The 20,865-nt window shown below is 35.0% G+C and overlaps 1 protein-coding gene across 1 annotated transcript; it reads right to left on the bottom strand.

The window, feature by feature from the left end:
* Positions 1 to 344: 344 nt before the first annotated feature.
* Positions 345 to 16,551, bottom strand: LOC137926434 (zinc finger protein 11-like). Its single transcript, XM_068770033.1, has 11 exons — positions 16,285 to 16,551; positions 15,543 to 15,678; positions 14,630 to 14,695; positions 12,027 to 12,116; positions 11,481 to 11,546; positions 9,859 to 11,073; positions 7,799 to 7,971; positions 5,196 to 5,331; positions 3,592 to 3,681; positions 3,162 to 3,224; positions 345 to 2,084 (listed from the first exon to the last, which is right to left on the bottom strand). The coding sequence occupies exons 1-11, from the start codon at positions 16,447 to 16,449 to the stop codon at positions 856 to 858; spliced, it is 3,429 nt and encodes a 1,142-aa protein (XP_068626134.1). The 5' UTR covers positions 16,450 to 16,551; the 3' UTR covers positions 345 to 855.
* Between the last annotated feature and the right edge of the window lie 4,314 nt (positions 16,552 to 20,865).

The following is a 20,865-nucleotide window of genomic DNA, read 5'->3' as shown; positions in this document are numbered from 1 at the left end:
GGGCTTTCGGAGTCGCGGGAGTTTAGGGTGGGGGCCCTAAACTCCCACTAGCTTCAGCGATTCTGAGGCGGACGATGGTACGACGTGGTCTCGAACCATCGTGATAGCATCACGAGGGTTTCGGGGGTAGCGTATCCACGCATACCCCGGGACGGGTTATCGAAAAATAGCACGGCGCGAGGGAAGACCGCGTGGCGATCCCTGACCGGGAGATACCGCGGTCAACCGTTTAGCGCGATCACCGGGGAGGGTTTTAGTAGGTAGGAATCCCACATTCCCCTGTCCTCACCCCAGAGGCAGGGCATCTTGAATACCGGAAGATTACCCCCACCGAAACCAAAAAAAAGGCCACTCACAAAAGCCTTATTGTAAATCTATGAGGAGGCTGATTTCCAGCTGTGATGCAAGCTGTTTGTCTTGCTGTCCTCACCAGATATAGAACTTTCATACCACTGCTCTAAATATGAACTGTCAAGCTGTGCTGCCATTTCTGGGCCTGGGTATCGCTCATAGATTTACAATAAGACCAGTTGGAAGAGGCCTGTGTCACGTACTTTATGACGACCTTCAGAAGATCATCTGTCCACCTGGATGGATGATCTATGCTGCGTTTTCCAATCCAAGGTTTCCATTCCAGAATCTTAAGGTGTCTTCAGCTATCTATTCTGCACATCAAGAAAATCTTCAAATTTATGTACTTTCATCGGTCAGATCCCATTCCTGATTCGATTGCGAGGACTGAGTTAGAAACGGATCCGTATTTAACTAAATCCTTAATGCGCATACGCTTATAATTCACTAGACGTTATTGCTATAGTTTGCACCAAGTCCCGATTTGATAGTTTAAATATGAGGTTAATCTCTTGGCGGAGGTTCTATGCGGCAAATGACCAGCGAACGACTAGCGCAAGTGGTCACCTCACCAGGTGGCTGAACCTGACGATCATCACCATCGAATTTCCTCTCATGGACTTTCAGGTGTCCTTTCAAAGTGCATTTCTGAGTGAACGCTCGACCACATACGGTGCAAACAAATCTCTTGTCATTGTTGTGGATCCTCATATGCTCCCGCAGCGTTTTCAGTCTCTGGTAGGACTTCTGGCAGATATGGCAAGCGTGTATCCTCTCGCCATCATGCTTTATCATGTGCATCTTCAGCGCGTTCTTCGTATAGAACGCCAGGTCGCATTTATCACATTTGTGGTTCCTCTCGTTCAGGTGATCTCGTCTGACGTGGCTTGAAAGATGTCCAGGTGTAATATAGCTTTGCGGGCAAGCTTTACACTTGTACCTCTTCAGCTCTTCATTGTGAACTTCAGCAAGATGCTTCTGTCTGGTGTAAAAAGAAGACAACGATATGTTGCATCTCTTACATGCATACCGTTGCCGGAATTTGTGAAATTTAGACTCGTGGTTTTGTCGCCTTGTGACCCTATCGAAGACTGCGTCGCAGTACCGGCAGGGGAAATCCCCGAATTCGTGAGTTCTCATATGAGCACGGAGTCTTGCTTGGGATGCGAAGCTTTTCCCACAATTCTCGCAAATGTGGTTCGGGTAGTGGATGTTCATGTGGGTGTTTAAGTTGACGAAATTGAGAAATCTCTTCTTGCATACAGGACAGTCCAGCTGATCCTTTTCCAGTTTGAACGGCAGCTTGTTCCAGCGGCTGGAGTTCGCCCTGATGCAGGTCTCGACGTGCTGGCTCAACTCGCTGTAGTCGGACAAATCGGTTTTGCAGAGCTTGCATCGAAGTTTGTTCGACGACTTGTAAAACCTTTGTCTTTTGGAAGAACTAATCTTTTTGAAGGCTATATGTATATTTGATATGCTGTGGTCTGATATGTGTGATTTAATGTCGTCCAGGTTCGTGGACTTGATGGGACAGATGACGCAGGAGTATGTTCTGTCTTTGTTTATTTTGAAAGGGAAGAGTCCTGCTTTTATCATCTTCTCCGTGTCCGTGGTGTCCGTACTCTTTTTCACGGAGAAGGAGACTTTTCTTTTGGCGCTGGATAAGGTTTTCCTTCTTGACTTCTTCGGATGGTAATCGTCTGACTCTTCTTCCTTTATTAACATGTCGACATCTGAAATGGATTCGAATGAAAAATGTATTCTTATATGCAGGGGTGGCTTATGCAGGTCAGATTGGTAAAGATAGCGTCTCCCTGCCAAGTGGACCGACGGCATAGTCAAAGTTGCAGGAGGACACTGGATGTAAGCAGCATAAAACCGTTCATCATGGCGAGTTTTTGGGAAGGCCTAAGCCTTGCAGTGGATGTCTTTGGCTAAAATGATGATGAAACAAGGATTTGGAAAGTCCAGACCTGGAGCAGTTGTAAGTCGGTTCTTTATACATTCTCAAGGTCAGAAGGCAGGTCATCCAGACCACTTCCAAACGTTCTTATTGTAAATCTACAATTTAGGTCTAATCTAGCAGTGAACAATACTCAACTACGGGTGAAATGATTATGATGATGTTAAAACATTTAAGTCTTTCCTGCGACCATGGGTCGTCGTTTTAGCCTGTAGACCAATTATAAGGCCTATGTCTCCCCCAAAGGCATCTATGGGGGGATTTACCCACCCTTGGCGGGGCGGTTAGATATAAAGACAAAATACGTTTATTCAACACTTTACTATTAATTTATTTAATCTATTTTATTTTTGACTTTCCTCTGCTTCGCAAGGTGTTATAGTCGTTGAGAAGAAGCAGGAAGAAACTGCACAACTTTTAATAAATTTCAAAATAGATTTACATATATACACTTTATCAGATATAGCCTGAATGAAATCAAAATAATCATACGACTTTGTCAAGGATTATCATTTAAATATGAGTTTAAAATGAGTTTTGAATTTTGTTAATGATAGTTGAGAAGAAGAAGAAGAAAGAAGAATTCAGAAATGTTTAGCGGCATTTTATTAAAAAATTTATTCCGTTTATTACAAATGAATTAGATACTCTTTGCAGACGATACTGCTGCTCATCCTCTGGAAACTTGTCTGTGAGTAGTAGCAATCCTGTATAAGATTATGTTCCAGGAAACGAAGACTCATTTCTCTACCGCTGATCAATGTGTGCTCAAAACACTGACCATGGGTTTAGGCTGCAAATTACTAAAAACCTCAAGAACATGGAAACAAATTGTGAAACATCATACCTGTCACCTGTACCAGATCCTGAATCTCTTGTTTGACTCCATAAACCGCGTCATCGGTAGATCCTGAGAAGAAAATATATACCCAGTTCCAAAATTACAAAATTTCGGGATATAACTCAACGAATTGGAAATTGTAATTGGTAGGGAGCAGATCATATAGCAAACAGAAATGATGATCGTTGGGACCTTGAGTTTCTGGCGACCACGAAAGACGTCCACTGACATAGCGCTTGATTTAGGCAACCTCCAAAATATAGTTAATAGTCCTATAAGAAATTTATGGGAGAACCTATGTCCAGTAAGAAGGTGTTCTATGGTGGAAAGGATGATGAAGAAAAGGATGAGAATGATGGATGATCATTACATCATATACATCAAGGTGCAGATATAAAGATGTCATTTTGTAAAATTAATGACCACAGTCACTTACCAACTTGATTATTGTCAGAGTCGTCATCACAACCTGCTGCAATCAGATCTTCTATCGCCAATTCTTCTTTTACATTTTTCACCGCTTGTTCTGTAACAGAATATGTTAATAGATTATGAAGTAGGAAGGAGAGGAAGTAGAAATAAAAAAGTATATTATGTAAGTATAAATAATTTTAATGTTATCTTTTTATGTTACTACAGTTGGAACAAAAATATTGTTCCAAAGTCGCGGAAAGCGTTACACTGATGCCATAAACTAAATGTGTCAACCGCGACTTAGACCACTAGTTGGTCACAAATGTATTTTTAACCGACATCACTCCTTTGTATGTTTCACCAGACGGCATGTACCAGTGCCACATGTTTAAAAATTCCACTAGTCAATGAGTACCATTGGTGAATTACACTACTTTACATATATATACTTTAAATTTTATTCTAGAATTTGTTTCGAAATTAGAATTACACCAATACCTCATTTTGCGCCGTAGTTACGTTCCAAAAAAACACGACGAAAATTGAAACGCCGCAAAGTGAATTAAGATTTTTTATAGCAAATCCATGTAAAGATCGAAGATAGGTTCCAGGGTCACGAAAATACTACTTTTTTAAAAAGAAAATTGAATAAAGTAAACATTTAAAAAACAAAAATAATATAACTCTGCCAATAAATAAATTGGAATAATATTTACCTTTTTTGTAACCAGAAAAAACACGTAAAAATTTATATAAATTTATTATTCTCTTCAAAAAAAAGCTCAACACACTACGTAATTGAAACTGAACTCTTAAAATTAGCAAAACAAAGTGAAAATAAAACTATATTAAAATTGCGTTGATTTTTAGTTAGAAAGGGATTCCCCGAGTTTTGGCGCTATCAGAAACAAGTGTTACCATCTTTTAGAAAAAGAAAATTTAAAAAAAAACTTAGACTCGAACCCAAAACAACGCAACCTCGAAAATCTAACGACGCACAGTGAAAATTAGTACTAATTAAGCAGCGACGCAACTTCGAAAAAAACGCAAAACGAAACGACGCAAAGCGAGGTATTGGTGTACAAGCATATCACCTCTATCATCATGGACCTTCTAAAAAGATCGCCGTGTATTGCAATACACGTATCTAACGATTCCCCAGGACCTTCACTATCGCCAGTTCACCTAGTTGGGGAGCCTATCTACACCGCGTCTACCAGTCCACGTTCGACCCTCGAAGACCTTTTGCTGCCGTCGGCTGTACGAGCAATATGACCCACCCACTTCGATTTCAGAAGAACAATTCTTCCAGCTAAATCAGTGAACTTGGTTCATCATCAAGCATAGACTCTCCATTGCTCTCTGAGTGACCCTGAGCCTTCTTATAAGGCCCAACACCAACAATCAAGTTTCAGGTCTATAAATCATCACCAGCATCACATTCCCGTCAAGATATTCGACTTCAGACATTGCGGTATTTTGGATGAAAAGCTACCTTAGAGCTTCTGGAATGCTGTCAATTCAATTTAGATTTGATGAGTGATTTCCTTCTAGAAGTTGGACTTACCCAGTTTGTTTGTTCCTGATAATATTAATATTACTTTACTGTTCTATTAACTAACTCACTCTGCAGTTTCACCGTTTCCTCCAAGGTCTTCAAAGATGCCTTTGCCTTCTCCTTAAAGTTCAGGCAATGCTCCAGCTCATTGATGCAAGCAAAGCATATTAGCCTCTTCGTGTCCTCCAGGTCCACTGTAAGTACCTGTTAGTGAACATCCGGATTAACACAAACTAAAATACCATTCATGTAAATAATTATTACAATATTTGCTTTAAATATCAGTTTCTTTATCAATTACGTAATTCTCACTATCCATTTAGATAGTTTATGTGTTCAACTGTCAGGTTAGATGAATGTTGTTGAATGTATTAATTATTTACTAAAAAAACAGAGTTTATTAAAAGTCATCAAGCCTTCACTTGTACAATATATATATATATATATATATATATATATATATACACAGCTATAAACGCCCGCAAATGTTGTTTTGCAAAAAAAATATTTTTAATTTTCAATTTAAAAATAAGGGTTGATCGTAGAGGTGTGAAAATTTAGGGTTATATGTATTTTTGTACGTTGTATCATAAAAAAATAAAAGCAAAAAATTTCGTCAAAAAAATTAAAAAAAAATTTTAAGGGTGAACAACCCTTATCACTTAGGGGTATGAAAAATAGATAGTAGCCGATTCTCAGACATACTAAATACGCATATGAAATTTGGTAAAAATCGATCAATCCGTTTCAGAGGAGTTCAAGTTCGAGCACTGTGACACGAGAATTTTATATATTAGATATATATATGAGATTTTCACCTAACACCTTCATCATGATATCTCTAAAACCATAAGGCTTAGAGACTTGAAATTTGATAGCAATAATCCTTTCACAGAGGAGAGATAAGCTAAGAATAGACTTGTATGATGTAAGGACATGCATTAAGTTTGCAAACCATTAAAGGATTTCTTAAAAATATACAGATAAATGTCTTTCTATATACCAGCAGTGGCCAAGCTCTGATAGTGCAAGCCAATTTACGAAATTTGAATTTTTTTACGAGCCGCAATTGAATACGCATTTGAAACATGAATGAATGTTTTATTTTAAATCATTTTCTTGAAATTATTTTAAAAAAATACAAAATATGTGTATTGAAGTTAGATATAAAAGCACACATATATGACAGCACTCCTAATAATACTTAAGATGCCGGTTAGTTAATTATGATCAGTATTTGGATTTTGCTAATTTTATGGTGGAATAATAATAATTATTCACACCAGTATTTTGTTTTGATTTCCCAGCAGCTGACATGGGTTACATAAATTTAAATATTATGAAATAATTCAGCAACCAATTGGAGCCAAAAATAATCGTGCAAAGAGCCCCATGTGCCTTCCAAGCCGCCCCTGGTATATACTAGTCTTTTACAATGTTTGATAAAGTTTATTTTCAGCCTGAATTTATACTGTTTCCTTATTAGCATTAATAGATACTGTGGGCCTGAAAGAGTAAATTGTGGAAGGCTCTTAGCTTTAAACTTATTTTTATATCTTGCCATGAGGACTCTCTAAGGAACTGCACTTGAGTTACTATGTATCCAGCATTAAGACGTACCATAAATAAAGGGATATAATATTTTTAACATCTTGATATTGAAAGTAACTATGAATGTCAAAAAAACTAGCCCGCGTTCAAGCGAGACCGATCTGGAGAGGCCCATGTCGCTGCCAGCCCCAGAGTTGTCCTCGCTTTGCATAACTTACACTACACCTCATTCACTACACTATACAGATATATACACTATATAGGATAAGATCACCCAGCGTAATTTTTTAGTCTGCGGACCTCCTGTTTTTGCAGACTCAATTTTGTTGTAGATGTACAAAGTTTATATCGGCTAGCACCATAACTTCAAACACATCAAATGCATGTCTACACAATTTGTTAAGGCACATGTGTGTTATTTGCAATAAAGTGCAAAAGATTCATCATTTATTATTGAATTAATAAAGATTTTTGGGAGTATATATGAGCATATGTGAGTAATAAAGCTTGGGAATGAATTACCCTAGTCCCTGGATTAAGAATATTTGTGCAATTCGTTACAAAAAAAAAAGTTTGTTGTAGTTAAGTTAGTTGTAGTTGTAGTGTCTTCTTGATTCTACATGTTTGGAACCCTCATAGCCTTATATTTCATTAAAGGGTTCATTCAAGATTACATCTAATTAATCTAAACTGGCGTTCTTCCCATCAGAATATTATAAATAAATAATCAACAATGTCACACAACCAACAGTTGTTTTAGCATGTTAAAAAAATTGAAATTTTTGACAATTTTTTCAATATTTTTCGTAACCTTTCTGAACATAGTTAATATCATATATACAACAGTAATAGCTCATGTTTATCACTGGTGGCAATTAGTCAAAAAATTAATTATGAGCAATTTATGCTATCAGAACATTTCATAAAACTCAAAGTAATAATTGCAGAGATTGAATTCCAAAACAAAAATGTTCTCAAATAAATTCATAAAGGAATACTATATATATTTCAGGCAATTTTATAATCTGATAAGCAATCGCCTACTTATAATTGCATGTTTTGTTGCCTGTTCTTGTTTTACTTGTTAATAATAGTTTAGTATTACTGTAATGTAACTTACATCGATGGAGAAACATTTGGATAGCATTTCGATATAGGTTTCTGTGCCCTCGCCGTGTTCCGACTCGATAAGCATACTTTTAACAACTCCTTCGTGTAAACACAGGTTACAAATGCCAAGCAATGGCAGAGATTGTACCATTATTCCTGTGTCATCGGCATCCATATTATCGGCTAATTTAAATTATTATATCCTAGACATTCCAGTTATTGCATATCAAATAAAAACATGAAACTGTAAATGTATAAAAATAAAAACATCGCCCTTTTGGGACATTACTCCGGGAACTGTCACTGTCATTATAATGGAAATAGAGATGTGATCGGTAGAAGAATTTAATCATTCGTATAAATATAATCGAAAATTTTATTAATTCGAATTTTGTATAAAAAGTAAATAAAGACAGAAATCGAATTCTGTAAGAAAAGCAACCGAATATATAATAAGCAATAAATATTAATTTAATATAAATATAAAGGATTTCAGAGAGTCACTAACTCGTCACGATATCTTTGGGATCATAAGGCTGAGGAACTTGAAATTTAATAAAAAGTTCTTTTAAGTCGAGTAAAGGACGACTTAGAACGAATATCATGATATTTATTAAAACAATAATATATAATTTAATTAAAACAAAATTACTATTTTCAAACTATGGCTTTAATAAATATAAAACTAGCCAGCATATTTTTTGCGCATATTAAAACTGACTAAGAATGGATTTTTAATATTTTCCCCACAAAAGTCTGTACGGGTCATGTAAAGCTGGTGGAACACAAGTCTATGTATACAAAAAAAATCCTGTTTCTTTTGTTCACCACATAACTTGAGAACGAATTCACTGATTTTATTCAATTCTTTTTTAAGTTTAAAGTGCGGATGTGCATTTGCAATGATAATTAATAAACCAATATGAATCTATGATTAAAGCGCGAATGCAACCCTCGTAGCTCCAAGTTAATGATTTTAAAATCTCAAATTAAAGAAGACTCCATTCCTGGAAAGTTCATTCATATTCCAATTTTTATCAAATTGTGATTTTCTAGCATTCTTTTCACAGCATACACAAGACCACTTCAACAAGCCTGTAGGAGAATGATATGAATAAATAAGCAAAAGCAATTTAAATTGGCATCTGAATTTTTCAGAAAATAATTTTATTTGGATATATTTCACAGGATTTATATGCTAAATAAATAAAAATAAGTAACAATAATGTTAATTTAGCGGCAGATAACTTTTTTTAATAATATGTATATACATTACACAATTTGGGCCAAAGGGCTTGAATGTTAATTTTTTTTTGCAAACACCTAAATTGGTGCATTATTATATTTGTTTCACTTAATATTTCACGTTAATCAGTACTATCTAAATTACAATTGTAATTAAATGTAAAACTCTTCTGTAAATTGCACTTTTCTGTCATTGATTACACATTCCTATATGTGGCCTATAGATTTACAACTACCGTCATCTTATAATCAATAACCCTGGATTTTGGTTTAGTCATCCATTCTCCTTAATTCAATAATTTTCTAATATACATTAACTATGTTTAATTCAGGTTTTTTATAAAGATTTTCTAATATACTGCTACCGCAAGCGCTGTACCGCGCCTTGAGTAAGCGGCGAGACAGGGGGAGTATTGGTTGTTTCTCTGTCAGTCCGCTTTTAAAACTGGCGGATCTTGGTCGTTTTTCCTCGCCCCTCGCGTCACCACGCTTTCCTAAGGCGCGGTACAGTGGTTGTGGTAGTACTATTTTGGGAGTAGATGTGAAGACTGGATTGGGAGCAGTGAAACCGTTCTTAACGCTTACAAATATAATATATACATCGATACTTCGCACATGCTCTTATAATACCAAACATAATTGTTATTTTTTGTACCGTCAGCTGTTGGGGCCGAAAGGTTCTCCAGCGGTGATCAAGGTCACGTGATGATCAAGAAGTCACAGGAGGCAGCGCAAGACCGGTGATCGTGGCGATCTTCTCAGACATGATGATGTACCAAGGTTAAAATTAAATGTAGCTAAAAGTCAACATATGTTAATTCCTTGAAAGCGGTTCAATGCAAATAAACAACGAACCGCCGGCGCTGGTCACCATCGCATCGCTCAGCGGCTGGACCTGTTTCTCTTCAACATCCAGCTTCTTCTCGTGCACATTCAAATGCTTTATCAAAGTGCACTTCTGTGTGAACGCACGCCCGCACACTGTACAGACAAATCTCTTGTCGTTATTGTGGATTTTCATGTGCTCCCGTAGCGTTTTCAACCGCTGGTACGACTTCTGGCAGATGTCACACGTGTGTATCCTTTCTCCGTCGTGTTTTATCATGTGCATCCTTAGTGAGTCCTTCGTGTAGAACGCCAGGTCGCATTTATCACACTTGTGGTTCTTCACGTTCAGGTGGACTCTTCGGACGTGTCCTGATAAGTGTCCAGGGGTGATGTAACTCCGCGGACACTCATTACACTTGTATCTCTTCAACTCCTCGTTGTGCACTTCAGCGAGATGCTTCTGTCTAGCGTAAAAGGAGAGTTGAGTAATATTGCATCTCTTACACGAGTAACGGAGGCCGGATTTGTGATCTTTGGACTCGTGGTTTTCTCGTCTTGAGACTTTATCGAACACCGCCGCGCAGTATCTGCAGGGGAATTCCCCGAGTTCGTGACTTCTCATATGTCCGCGTAGTCTCGCTTGAGAAGCGAAACTCTTACCACAATCCTTGCAATCGTGATTAGGGTAGTGGATGTTCATGTGGTTGTTTAAGTTGACGAAGTTGAGGAATCTCTTCTTGCATACAGGACAGTCCAGCTGATCCTTTTCCAGCTTGAACGGCAGCTTGTTCCGATTGGGCGAGTTGAGTCTGATGCAGGTCTCGACGTGCTGTCTCAACTCGCTGTAGTCGGATAAGTCAGATTTGCAGAGCTTGCACCGGAGTTTGTTTGACGTCTTTAAGAACCATTGTAGTTTTGATGAATTGATCTTCTTGAAGGCTACATGTATGTTTGATACGCTGTGGTCCGTCACGTGAGATTTTACGTCGTCCAGGTTTGAAGACTTCATGCGACACATGACACAGTGGTATGTTCCGTCTTTGTAGATTTTGAACGGGAAGAGTCCCGCTTCCAACATCTTCTGCGTCTCACTTGTGCCATTGCTTTTTTTGACGGAGTTAACTTCTTTTTTGGACTCCGACAAGGCTTTCCTTCTTGACTTCTTCGGAACGTAATCGTCGGAATCTTCTTCGTTTATTACCAGCTCATTATCTGCAATCAATTAAATTTTATGAAATTGTTATTGTTATATGGTACCTTACATTCGGTCTCTCTCTGGCTCTCATTCATGGGATGTAATTAGAGAGGAGAGGCTACATAGCGCGCAGAACAGTTTGCCGCGGATGCCTTAAGATTCTGGAGACTACAGACCAGCCAGCAGACAACCGACCTTGTTAATGTCATCAGAAACCTCTGAATGATTATGGGGGGAGTCCTCTATCCAGCAGTAGGCACCCTGTGGCTGAAATAACGATGAAGAAGCTGGTCTGACATTCAGAGATATTAAAAATTAAGGAACAAAAGAGGTGCATCACCTCTTGTCTAAATGGTGATGTATTGAATCATATATTGCCACATTACAGTAAGGTTTGTAAAAAAGAAATTCAAATCCAACGTACCTGTATCATCCTGATCTAGATCCTGAACTTCCTGTTTAATTAAATAATCTCCATTGTCTATAGATCCTAAAAAATGAATATTCAGGTTGATTAATTAATGATGGGTTGAATGTACAGCTCAACGTGTGAAAAAAGCTATAAAAATAATCATTATGTAATTCGAATTTTAAAAATGCTTTTGTTAACAATAAAAATTCTTGATTGCAGATATTAATGCACAGATTCCACAAATTGAATACAGGGTGATTGGCAACAGGTACCGACCGTTGGGGCCTTAAGGTTATGGAGAGGAAAGATCACTCTCCAGTAAGTTTAAGATGTCCAACCACAAATAACCTTATTACAATAAGAGAGAAAAGAGAAGATATTGGATGCAGACAGCTTACAACTGGTCCTATTGGAAATCTATAGGAAAAGGTCTATGTCAAGCAACGGATGTCTTATGACTGAAGTAATGATGATAGGGGTTCAAAAAAGGTGATGTAAATAGATCATCTTATCACTCAACGGTGATACAAGTTAGTTGTGATGACTGCATTCACTCACCCATATGATTATTTTCAGAGTCATCATCGCAATTGCCAGGGGTCTGATCTTCGATCGCCAACTCTTCTTTTACATCCATTACTGTTGGGTCTGTATTAGGATTTATTATTTATACTATAGAACTGAAGTGGAAATAAAACTCAAGGTTTATTATATAAAGTAGGTGGACTAAGACAAGAGTGACCAAGTGACACTACTCCTTTTTGCAAGACTTTTTTTCGTGTTCTCAAATTTGTTCCTTTTCCTCATTTAGGTCGCTCCTCAGCAGGAGATATTATCCTTCACCATCTATCACTAACTATTTCTATGTCATGGCCTTTCATTTAGAGTCATTTAGAGTTGCTAATGGTTGCTAATACAGTAGCTAATTCCTTCAGGTGATTTTCCAGTCTCTATATATTTTTATTTTCTACTTTAAACTCCACTTTAACAGTTCTTCCATTCTTAGTCCAGAGTCCTCACAATATACTTATGATAATATCTTATACTTTTACAATAAATTAACTAATTAGCAATGTCCATAGTGTATTTGTCATTGAGAAAAACTTTCTGTACCAAAGTTTCCAAATGAAACAAATCTCTAATTCATTTGTAATAAACAGAATCATATTTTTTGAAAAGAATTCCACAAAACATTATTGGACAACCATTTACTAAATTCAAAACGCATTTTAAAAGTTATTTGTTGGAAAAGGCCCATTATTCAATAAACAAATATTTAAATGACAAAAATCCTTGTCAGCAATGTCACTTAATAATTTTGATTTCATTTAGGCTATATCTGATAGTGTATATGTATAGATCTGTATTGCTAAACTTTATTAAAAAATGTGTTGTTGTGGTGTTTCTTCTTGCTTCTTCTCTATAACTATAACACCTTGTAAAGCAGAGTTAAAAATAAAATATTTAGATAAAAAAAAGATAAGTTAATGATTAATAAGAATTCTGTTAAAAGTTTCAATGTTGAATGAATGAATTTTATCTTAATTTTTAGTTCTTATGTTTAGTGCTTTGGGGAACTCTATATGGGGCAATAAAACATGGTATGTTTGATGTAGGTCTAAAGATACTATTTTGCAGCCGTCCAAGACTTAATCACACAATTTTACTAATAGCTAACACATTTCTTTATAATATGTTATTATAATTATTTTAATTAATATAATATATTACAGGAGGTAGGTAAGCCCCCTTTGTATACCGAGTACATAATCATGGTCGCAGGAAGTCAATGCTGGCAGTGTAAGGGCTGTCATTGTACCGATCGTATGGGAAAAATTATGCATTGTGTGAGTGTACCTTTAGTTGTATTAAGTAACAAGCAGCCTAGATTTTAAAATCTAATATATAAAATTCTCGTGTCACGGTGTTCGAACTTGAACTCCTCTGAAACGGCTTGACTGATTTTTACCAAATTTAATATGCGTATTCAGTAGGTCTGAGAATCGGCTACTATCTATTTTCTATACCCCTAAGTGATAAAAGTTGTTCACACTTAAAAAAAATTTTTTATTTTTTTAACGAAATTTTTTGTTTTTATTTTTTTATGATACAGCATACAAGAATACATACAACCATAAATTTTCACCCCTCTACGATCAACCCTTATTTTTTATTTGGAAATTAATATAACAATTTTTTTTTTGCAAAACAACGTTTGCGGGATCAGCTAGTAGTAATTTATTATAATTTAGTTTTATAATATAATTTACTTGGTTCATGGTTTCCAATCCAGAAACTTAAGTCTCCAGCAATATTTCTGCAAGATGTGAACTTCCTTGCCACTTTGACTTGCCAATCCTCTGGGCTATGTTATTTACTTATGTTCCACTCATAATTTGTAATTTGATTTTGTGGGAATATCCCGCATATAGTCCTCAATAGCCTGCTGAGTGACTATACTTGCCAATGACACCTAGACTGGGCTAGACAGCAGAAACTATGGAACATCTCCCATATCTCATATCGCCATAAAATGGAATTCATTCTTATGACACAGAATTTACTTTATTGTAAACAAACTTAGTTTTGTTTACACACCAACTGAATTTCATTGTTTTAAAAAGTCATACAAACAATATAACTAATATTTAACTTAATAAGAGTCAAGTTAAGGACTCTGAATCTAAGCTAGTAGTCTAGCGAGCAGCAATTTCAAAGGAGCCTAACAGCTTTTAGTCATAACTGCCTATCCGATGTCCCTCTCATTATCCAATTGATTTTCTTGAGGAGAACATTGGACTTTTACACACACAGCATACTTGCCAAAAAGTCTAAGGATTAAACATAATCTCTGGCTTATCTTGCGCATTAATCTGCAATGAGTCATCTGCCTTTTTATAATTCACGATTTGTATCATTATTGTAATTAGTTGCAAAAAGGTAGCAGTGGATGGTTTGCCACCATTTTCTATGTGTATTGCCTGTAATTTTTCTTTATACACCAGCTACTACAACAGCTTCTATTACTATTACCTTAACACTTCAGTTTAATCAAAGAAACACCATTGTTGTAGATAAACAAGTATTAAGAAAATAAATTAATTATACACAATAGTGGATTGCTTTCTTATTTTCTTTGTATAAAGAACTTAAAATCATACCAGTCACATCCTGTACTGGATCCTGAATCTCCTGCTTAATTACGACAACTGCATCGTCTGTAGGCCCTGAAATGAAAATATACAGGGTGATTGGTTTTATGTAAAAGCTTTAAAGGGGAATGTATAGCCCAAAATCAAAACATATATGATTTTTGAAAAAATAAAATAATGATAATATTGGAAGAAAGAGTGTTTTCGAAATTTATATTACTATGTATTCAAATAAATCATTGGCTACTATCTGCACCTGACTTGGAACTTCCAGAAGTTATTGGCCCGTCACATTCATATAAAAAAAATAATTATAACATATTTCAGAGTAAACACTGTGTAAAGGATGGTTGGAAATAGGTGCAAAAACTTTAAAGGTTTTTGCTGCTAATATTTAATTCTCTACAGCTTTAACACCTATCATCCTGTATATTCAGTTTATAGTGCCAATTACTGTCACAAACCCTTCCAATTTGATTTCTGGGCTTCAAGGTTTATTAACCAAATTATTTTGATTTTAAAAATCTAGAGAATGCCTCTATTGTTTTATAAATTAAACTTTACCCACAATTTTGAAATTGCTTTACAATAAAGTTTGTTCTATCGAATTCAAAACATTGTTGTTTTTCAAGTAGACATTTATATCCACTTTTAACATTATAAGTAGTTATGTACAGAAGAATTAGCGGGCCAAAAATTAAATTTAACAATGATAGATGCATACATTATAATATCAACTATGTAAATGAGCAAATTTACCAAGTTCCACAAATTCAATCTCAACTTAATACCATATAGTTTTATTTAATAAAATATTTATTTTAAATTTAAAATTAAGAAAAACATTTTCAAAGATAATTCATGCATATCATCACCTACGGATTTATGTCTAGTATACTAAAACACCTACTAATACACTCACTTTGCAACTTCACCATATCCTCAAGGGTTTTTAATGATGATTTCACCTTCTCTTTGAAGCTAAGGCAATGTTCCAGCTCATTTATGCAAGAAAAGCATATTAGTCTTTTTGTGTCTTCCAGGTCCATCATCAGTACCTGGTGGTGTTTATATCCAAATTAAAACACACTAAAATTCCATTTGACTGAATAATGATGAGCTATTGAATCACTGGAAGTCCATAGATTTGGGCAACGCAAGATCAGTCATCAATCTTCAGGGAAGGCCTTGGCCTTGCAGTGGACATCTATCAGCTGAGATGATGATGAAATAACGTCTAAAAATATTTGTAACTTTATGTGGAGTCAGCATGTTCAGCATTGTAAACACAGGAATATCTATTAAGGAAATATATGTTTTTTAATTATTATAATTTTTATAATATTACATAGTCTGTGACACTACATATTGAAGGAAAATTATATCAGTATTGTAGCATAAGCCTATATTCAGAGATAAACAGGCCATAAACCTCAATGCATTGATTTTAAGAGAATAAAATTCACAATATCTTATAAATATGTATGGTAATAACTGCAAAACTTTCGTCAAATATATTATTAAAGCTCTACTATATGCACTTCAGCCGATTTTATAATCCGATAAGCGATCGCCTTTACAACATAACTACTAGAAGTGTTCCACGATATGCTCTTGTTTTGATTATTGTTAAAAACTTTTATTTCTATTATAATGAAACTTACATCGATGGAGAAACATTTGGATAGCATTTCGATATATGTTTCGGCTTCTCCGTCGTGTTCCGTCTCAATAAGCATACTTTTCACAACGCCATCGTGTAAACACAGGTTGCAAATGCCCAACAATGGCATAGATTGAACCATTATTCCGCTGTTATCTACATCCATATTACTGGCTTATTAATTTATTATTTCCAAGACATTAGAGTAACTGCTTATCAAATAAAAACAAGAAATTGTTACTGCATAAAAACAATAAAAACATCGTCCTTTGTGACATTACCATACGAACTGTCAATGTCATTAAAAACTAAAGAGAGATGTGTCAGCTGAAGAAACAATTTATTCTAATACATTTAAATTATATACTTTTGATCGTATTTCTGATAGAAATTTACAAAATAAATTTTAGGATTCGTTTGAAAGAAGGTGTGGCTGTTATCAATAATTTTAAATCTGAAAAACTGCTTCATGTTGTATAATAGTAGAAATTTTCTTTACAAAATGGGATAACTATTTATTTGTTTTAACCGTTTCAACTTTCTTTTATATACTCAATAATTTAATATTTTATGGATCTGTTTATCTTAAGTTTCAATAATTTTTCACGTCATTTTTTTATTAACATAGTCATTTTTCATACTTTTCCTTTTTTGCTGTTCTTCCTTTCTTCTTCTTCGTCCTTCACATATAAAATGATTATAGATGATTCTATTTCTTATATATACTTTCCATCATTCGTCTCATTTTATACAATGCTGCATTTCCTTTTAATTTCATATATATCCTTTTTTACATTTTCATTATTGTTGATACAATTTTAAACATTTTTATTTATGGCTAAACGTTAAATTCTATTTTCTTATTTGTATAAAACTTGTATTATCACATTTTTTGTTAACTGTATCTTCTTACTTGACTTTATAGTTTTGAGTTTTATTTATAATAAATGCCTCTTTCCGACGTTATTGTAGGAAGATGCAGTAGCAATTCTTTCTAATCAGGAAGGCGATGTTGCCGCTTTTTGTTACCCTTTCTCATTCCCAGCAATCAGGTGCACCGCGATTTGGTCCACCGCTGGGGTCACAGATGCACGAAGGACTTTCCCTGAGTTTAATCCTATATAGATACTCCGAATCAGCCGTACCCGGTGCACATTTGAGCTAGACAAGTGTCCAACTCCATTTTACAGAGCGCCTAATTAGTTGACTCGGCGTCAGGGAAGAACTTCTGCGTTATTCACGTCGTTTCACATTACACATATCTTCCCCTCAGTAAGCGTGTCCAGCCTTGGCTTGACTGATGAAACTGAGCATATAAATCTTTTTATAGGTATCAAAGCTCAGAGGTTCCCTTGACAAATTCCGCCGGGCTCCTTCTTTCATGTTACCAAAGAACACACAAAGACCAAATGTCTAATACAACTAAACATCTTCCCTGTAATTATAAAATTAACATCCGCATCTTTGTACGGTGTTGTTTGTCTCATAAAATTCGTTTTTTTTTACACAAGCACTCTCTACAAGGAAAACGGATAGATATATCTATCGGTCACACCTTTTTTCCAGTTATTCCTTTATTTATAACGCTTGATGTGTCTAAAGTTACTTAGTTCAAATAACGAGAATGTTTACAGCAGTAACGTAGTTATTTTTAAATCCTTAAGAAAATCTGGCTTGTCAATGAAGAAGTCTACATAAAATTTACTACACAAAAATGAATCCTTGTTTCTTTTGGTTATGTCAAAATTTGAGAACCACCGATTTCATTCAATTTATTTTTATAAGTTTCCTAATGTACATTGGAAAGTTCTTTCCAAAAATAGAAAATTGTGCGGAAATAAGAATTTTTTTGCGAAATTTAAATTTAAAATGACTATTCCCATTTGTTCGCTATTAATTTCGCAAATTTGACAATTTGCTATGAAATTCGCGCGTTTAATAGTTTGGCAGTTTACGCGTTTTTGTTTATCAAAATTGTTAATAGCTGCATTAGTTAGTATATATCGATAATAAAATTTATTTATTATAAATTGAACACTTTATAATAAATAAATTTTATTACTGTGAAATATATTAAATTACTGACAAATAACTCGTAGTAACACGAAGTATGGCACAACGGCTAGTAATAAATAAAACACAATTTTATTTGAAAATATTTATCGTTTTTACTAACTAAATAAATAAACATAATTGATCAACAAGTAGGTCAACTGCAAATAGTTCATATATTTGTGTCAATCGTAAGCTGCGGAATATACCTAGTTTAGCCATAAATTCTGTTACTGGCTGTTTACATACATTAAAAAAAAAACATTAAATTGAATTTCGAACATTAGCTTCTACGATACAAAATAGACTTCTTTCCCGCCATCATTGCATGTTTTTCATTTAGAAATTATTTTTAATGAAAATGAAGCGGGGGACTAAAGAGAATAGGATTGCAGTAACTGCACTGTACGACGTAGGTAAGGAGGCAGCCGACATTTTTAATACATTGAAAAAGCTAGGGATTAGCCGAATGTTTGTGTATCGTACCATCTTAGAGTACACTGAAACCATGTCTGTTAATATCCGTGAGAGATCCGGCCGACCGCGGTCTATTCGCACAAACCAGACCGTTAATACAGTCAACGCCAGAATTCATTGAAATCCCATAAGGAAGCAGGAAAGAAGAAGAAATGAAAATCTATATATATCTTCTAAAGAAATGAAAATCCCACCGAGGACACTTTCTCGTATTATCAAACAAGACTTACTACTTTTTACAATCGAGGAGCAGTATAACAAATGAAATGATCGAATGTATGCACCCAGCTCTAAATAAGCTTCCGAGGTAGTGGCCAAAGTTCAGAGAGGCCATCGTCCAGCATACGACATGGTTTGGTGGGGTGTTTCCTACCAAGGTGTTACAAAATTCAATTTTTGCCAAAAAGGAGTGAAAACTTCAGCCAAACTGTATCAAGATACCGTGTTAGAAGCGATAGTTAATCCTCTCAAAAAAACCTTATTCAAAAACAAAGTGTGGACATTCCAACAGGATTCAGCCCCGGGTCATAAGGCGCGCACTACCCAAATTTGGCTCGAGCAAAATGTTCCAGACTTCATAAAGGCTGATGATTGGCCTTTGGCTAGTCCGGACTTAACCATTATGACTAAAAATTGTGGTCTGTGCTAGAGGATGTTGCCTTTGGCCGCTCAAGAAATCTTTGAAGGCAGCATTGACCAAGTTTCCAATGGAAACCGTTCGTAAATCCATCGACCCATGGCCCGACCGTTTAAAAACGTGCGTTTAAAGCTAAGGGCAGACAATTTCAGTTACTTGTTTAGTATCATATCATATCATAGTATATTATAACATATCTTTTTCACTCTGCATAATCACATATAAAACTTAAAACAATTTTTTTTAGAAATTATGGGATATTTTCTTTGTAACAGAACTTGTGGCTAGATTAGGTATATACATCTATAATTTAATAAAAAAAGAGTAGTTTGACATAAGTAAATGTCATATTTAAATAATAATACAAGCCCTAGAGGGCAGTGTTGTTTGCTAAATCGTAACTTTTTAGCCTGAATAGACGATTATTCAATTTATAAAAATTAAAGATGTAGTCGTTATATACACATTATTTATGTTCACAGAGAGGTTACAAAAATTTTAAATTTTGATTCTAAAAATACAAAATTGTTTTTTTTACCTTATTTTTAAAATTCGAAATAGATCTGTAATACCAAATACCGTTTGATATATTTTTGTTTAGTGTTTGCTATACTGTTATTTTAGTTAAATTTGTGTTATGTTCACGTTTTTGTTTTTTTAAACGATTAACGATTTGCTTTATATTAGTCTATTGTAAAAAAAAACACCCCAATGTCATGTCATTCAGACTTTAGAAGTAGAGAGCTTTAGGTTTTCTATGTGAATTGAAACTCTTGTATGACTTTTCCATACTTAATGCTGTATTGCCAGTTATTTTCTTTCGTCTACGGATATCTTTATTTGTGAAATCGACTAAGAAATCCATAGTATAACTCTCACCATGACTTGTCAAGCGATTGTAAACTTGATCCAATAAGGTTTTTCAATGCCTTAACTCAGGTAACACACATTAGTCGTAAACCCTTGTCTTAATGAACTGATTTGATACAGTAACATTTATTATGGAAATAGATTGCAATTCTGAATATTCTCTATAAAATAAATGGAGGAAATAAAAATATTTTTTATTTGCATTATACACAACCCTTCAACTTGATGCAGGGACAACCCAGGATAGAGTGGCCTGGCGCAAATTGATAAGGAGACCCGACCCCAAATAAAGGGAAAGAAGAAGAAGAGAAGAAGAGAGATTTGCATTATACACATAATATACATCCACAACGCAATTTAAAATTTTAATGTTTTAAATAAATACAATTTTAGGATAACTTACGATAAATAATGCTTGATTTCATTAAAGTTAATTTCCATATATGCACATCACTATTTTAGTATTGCAATAAACTGTCAAAACGAAATATCAATTTTGTCTGAGATTAAAAAACAGGCCTTAGTTTATTTACGGTCTTGAATGAC

The sequence above is a fragment of the Battus philenor genome, unplaced genomic scaffold (genome assembly GCF_028537555.1).
Source record: "Battus philenor isolate CCGP_79_NKW_IND1 unplaced genomic scaffold, ilBatPhil1.0.hap1 SCAF_29, whole genome shotgun sequence".
NCBI lineage: Eukaryota > Metazoa > Arthropoda > Insecta > Lepidoptera > Papilionidae > Battus > Battus philenor.
Note: the sequence above shows the minus strand (reverse complement) of the source record. Positions and strands in the feature narration are given on the sequence as shown.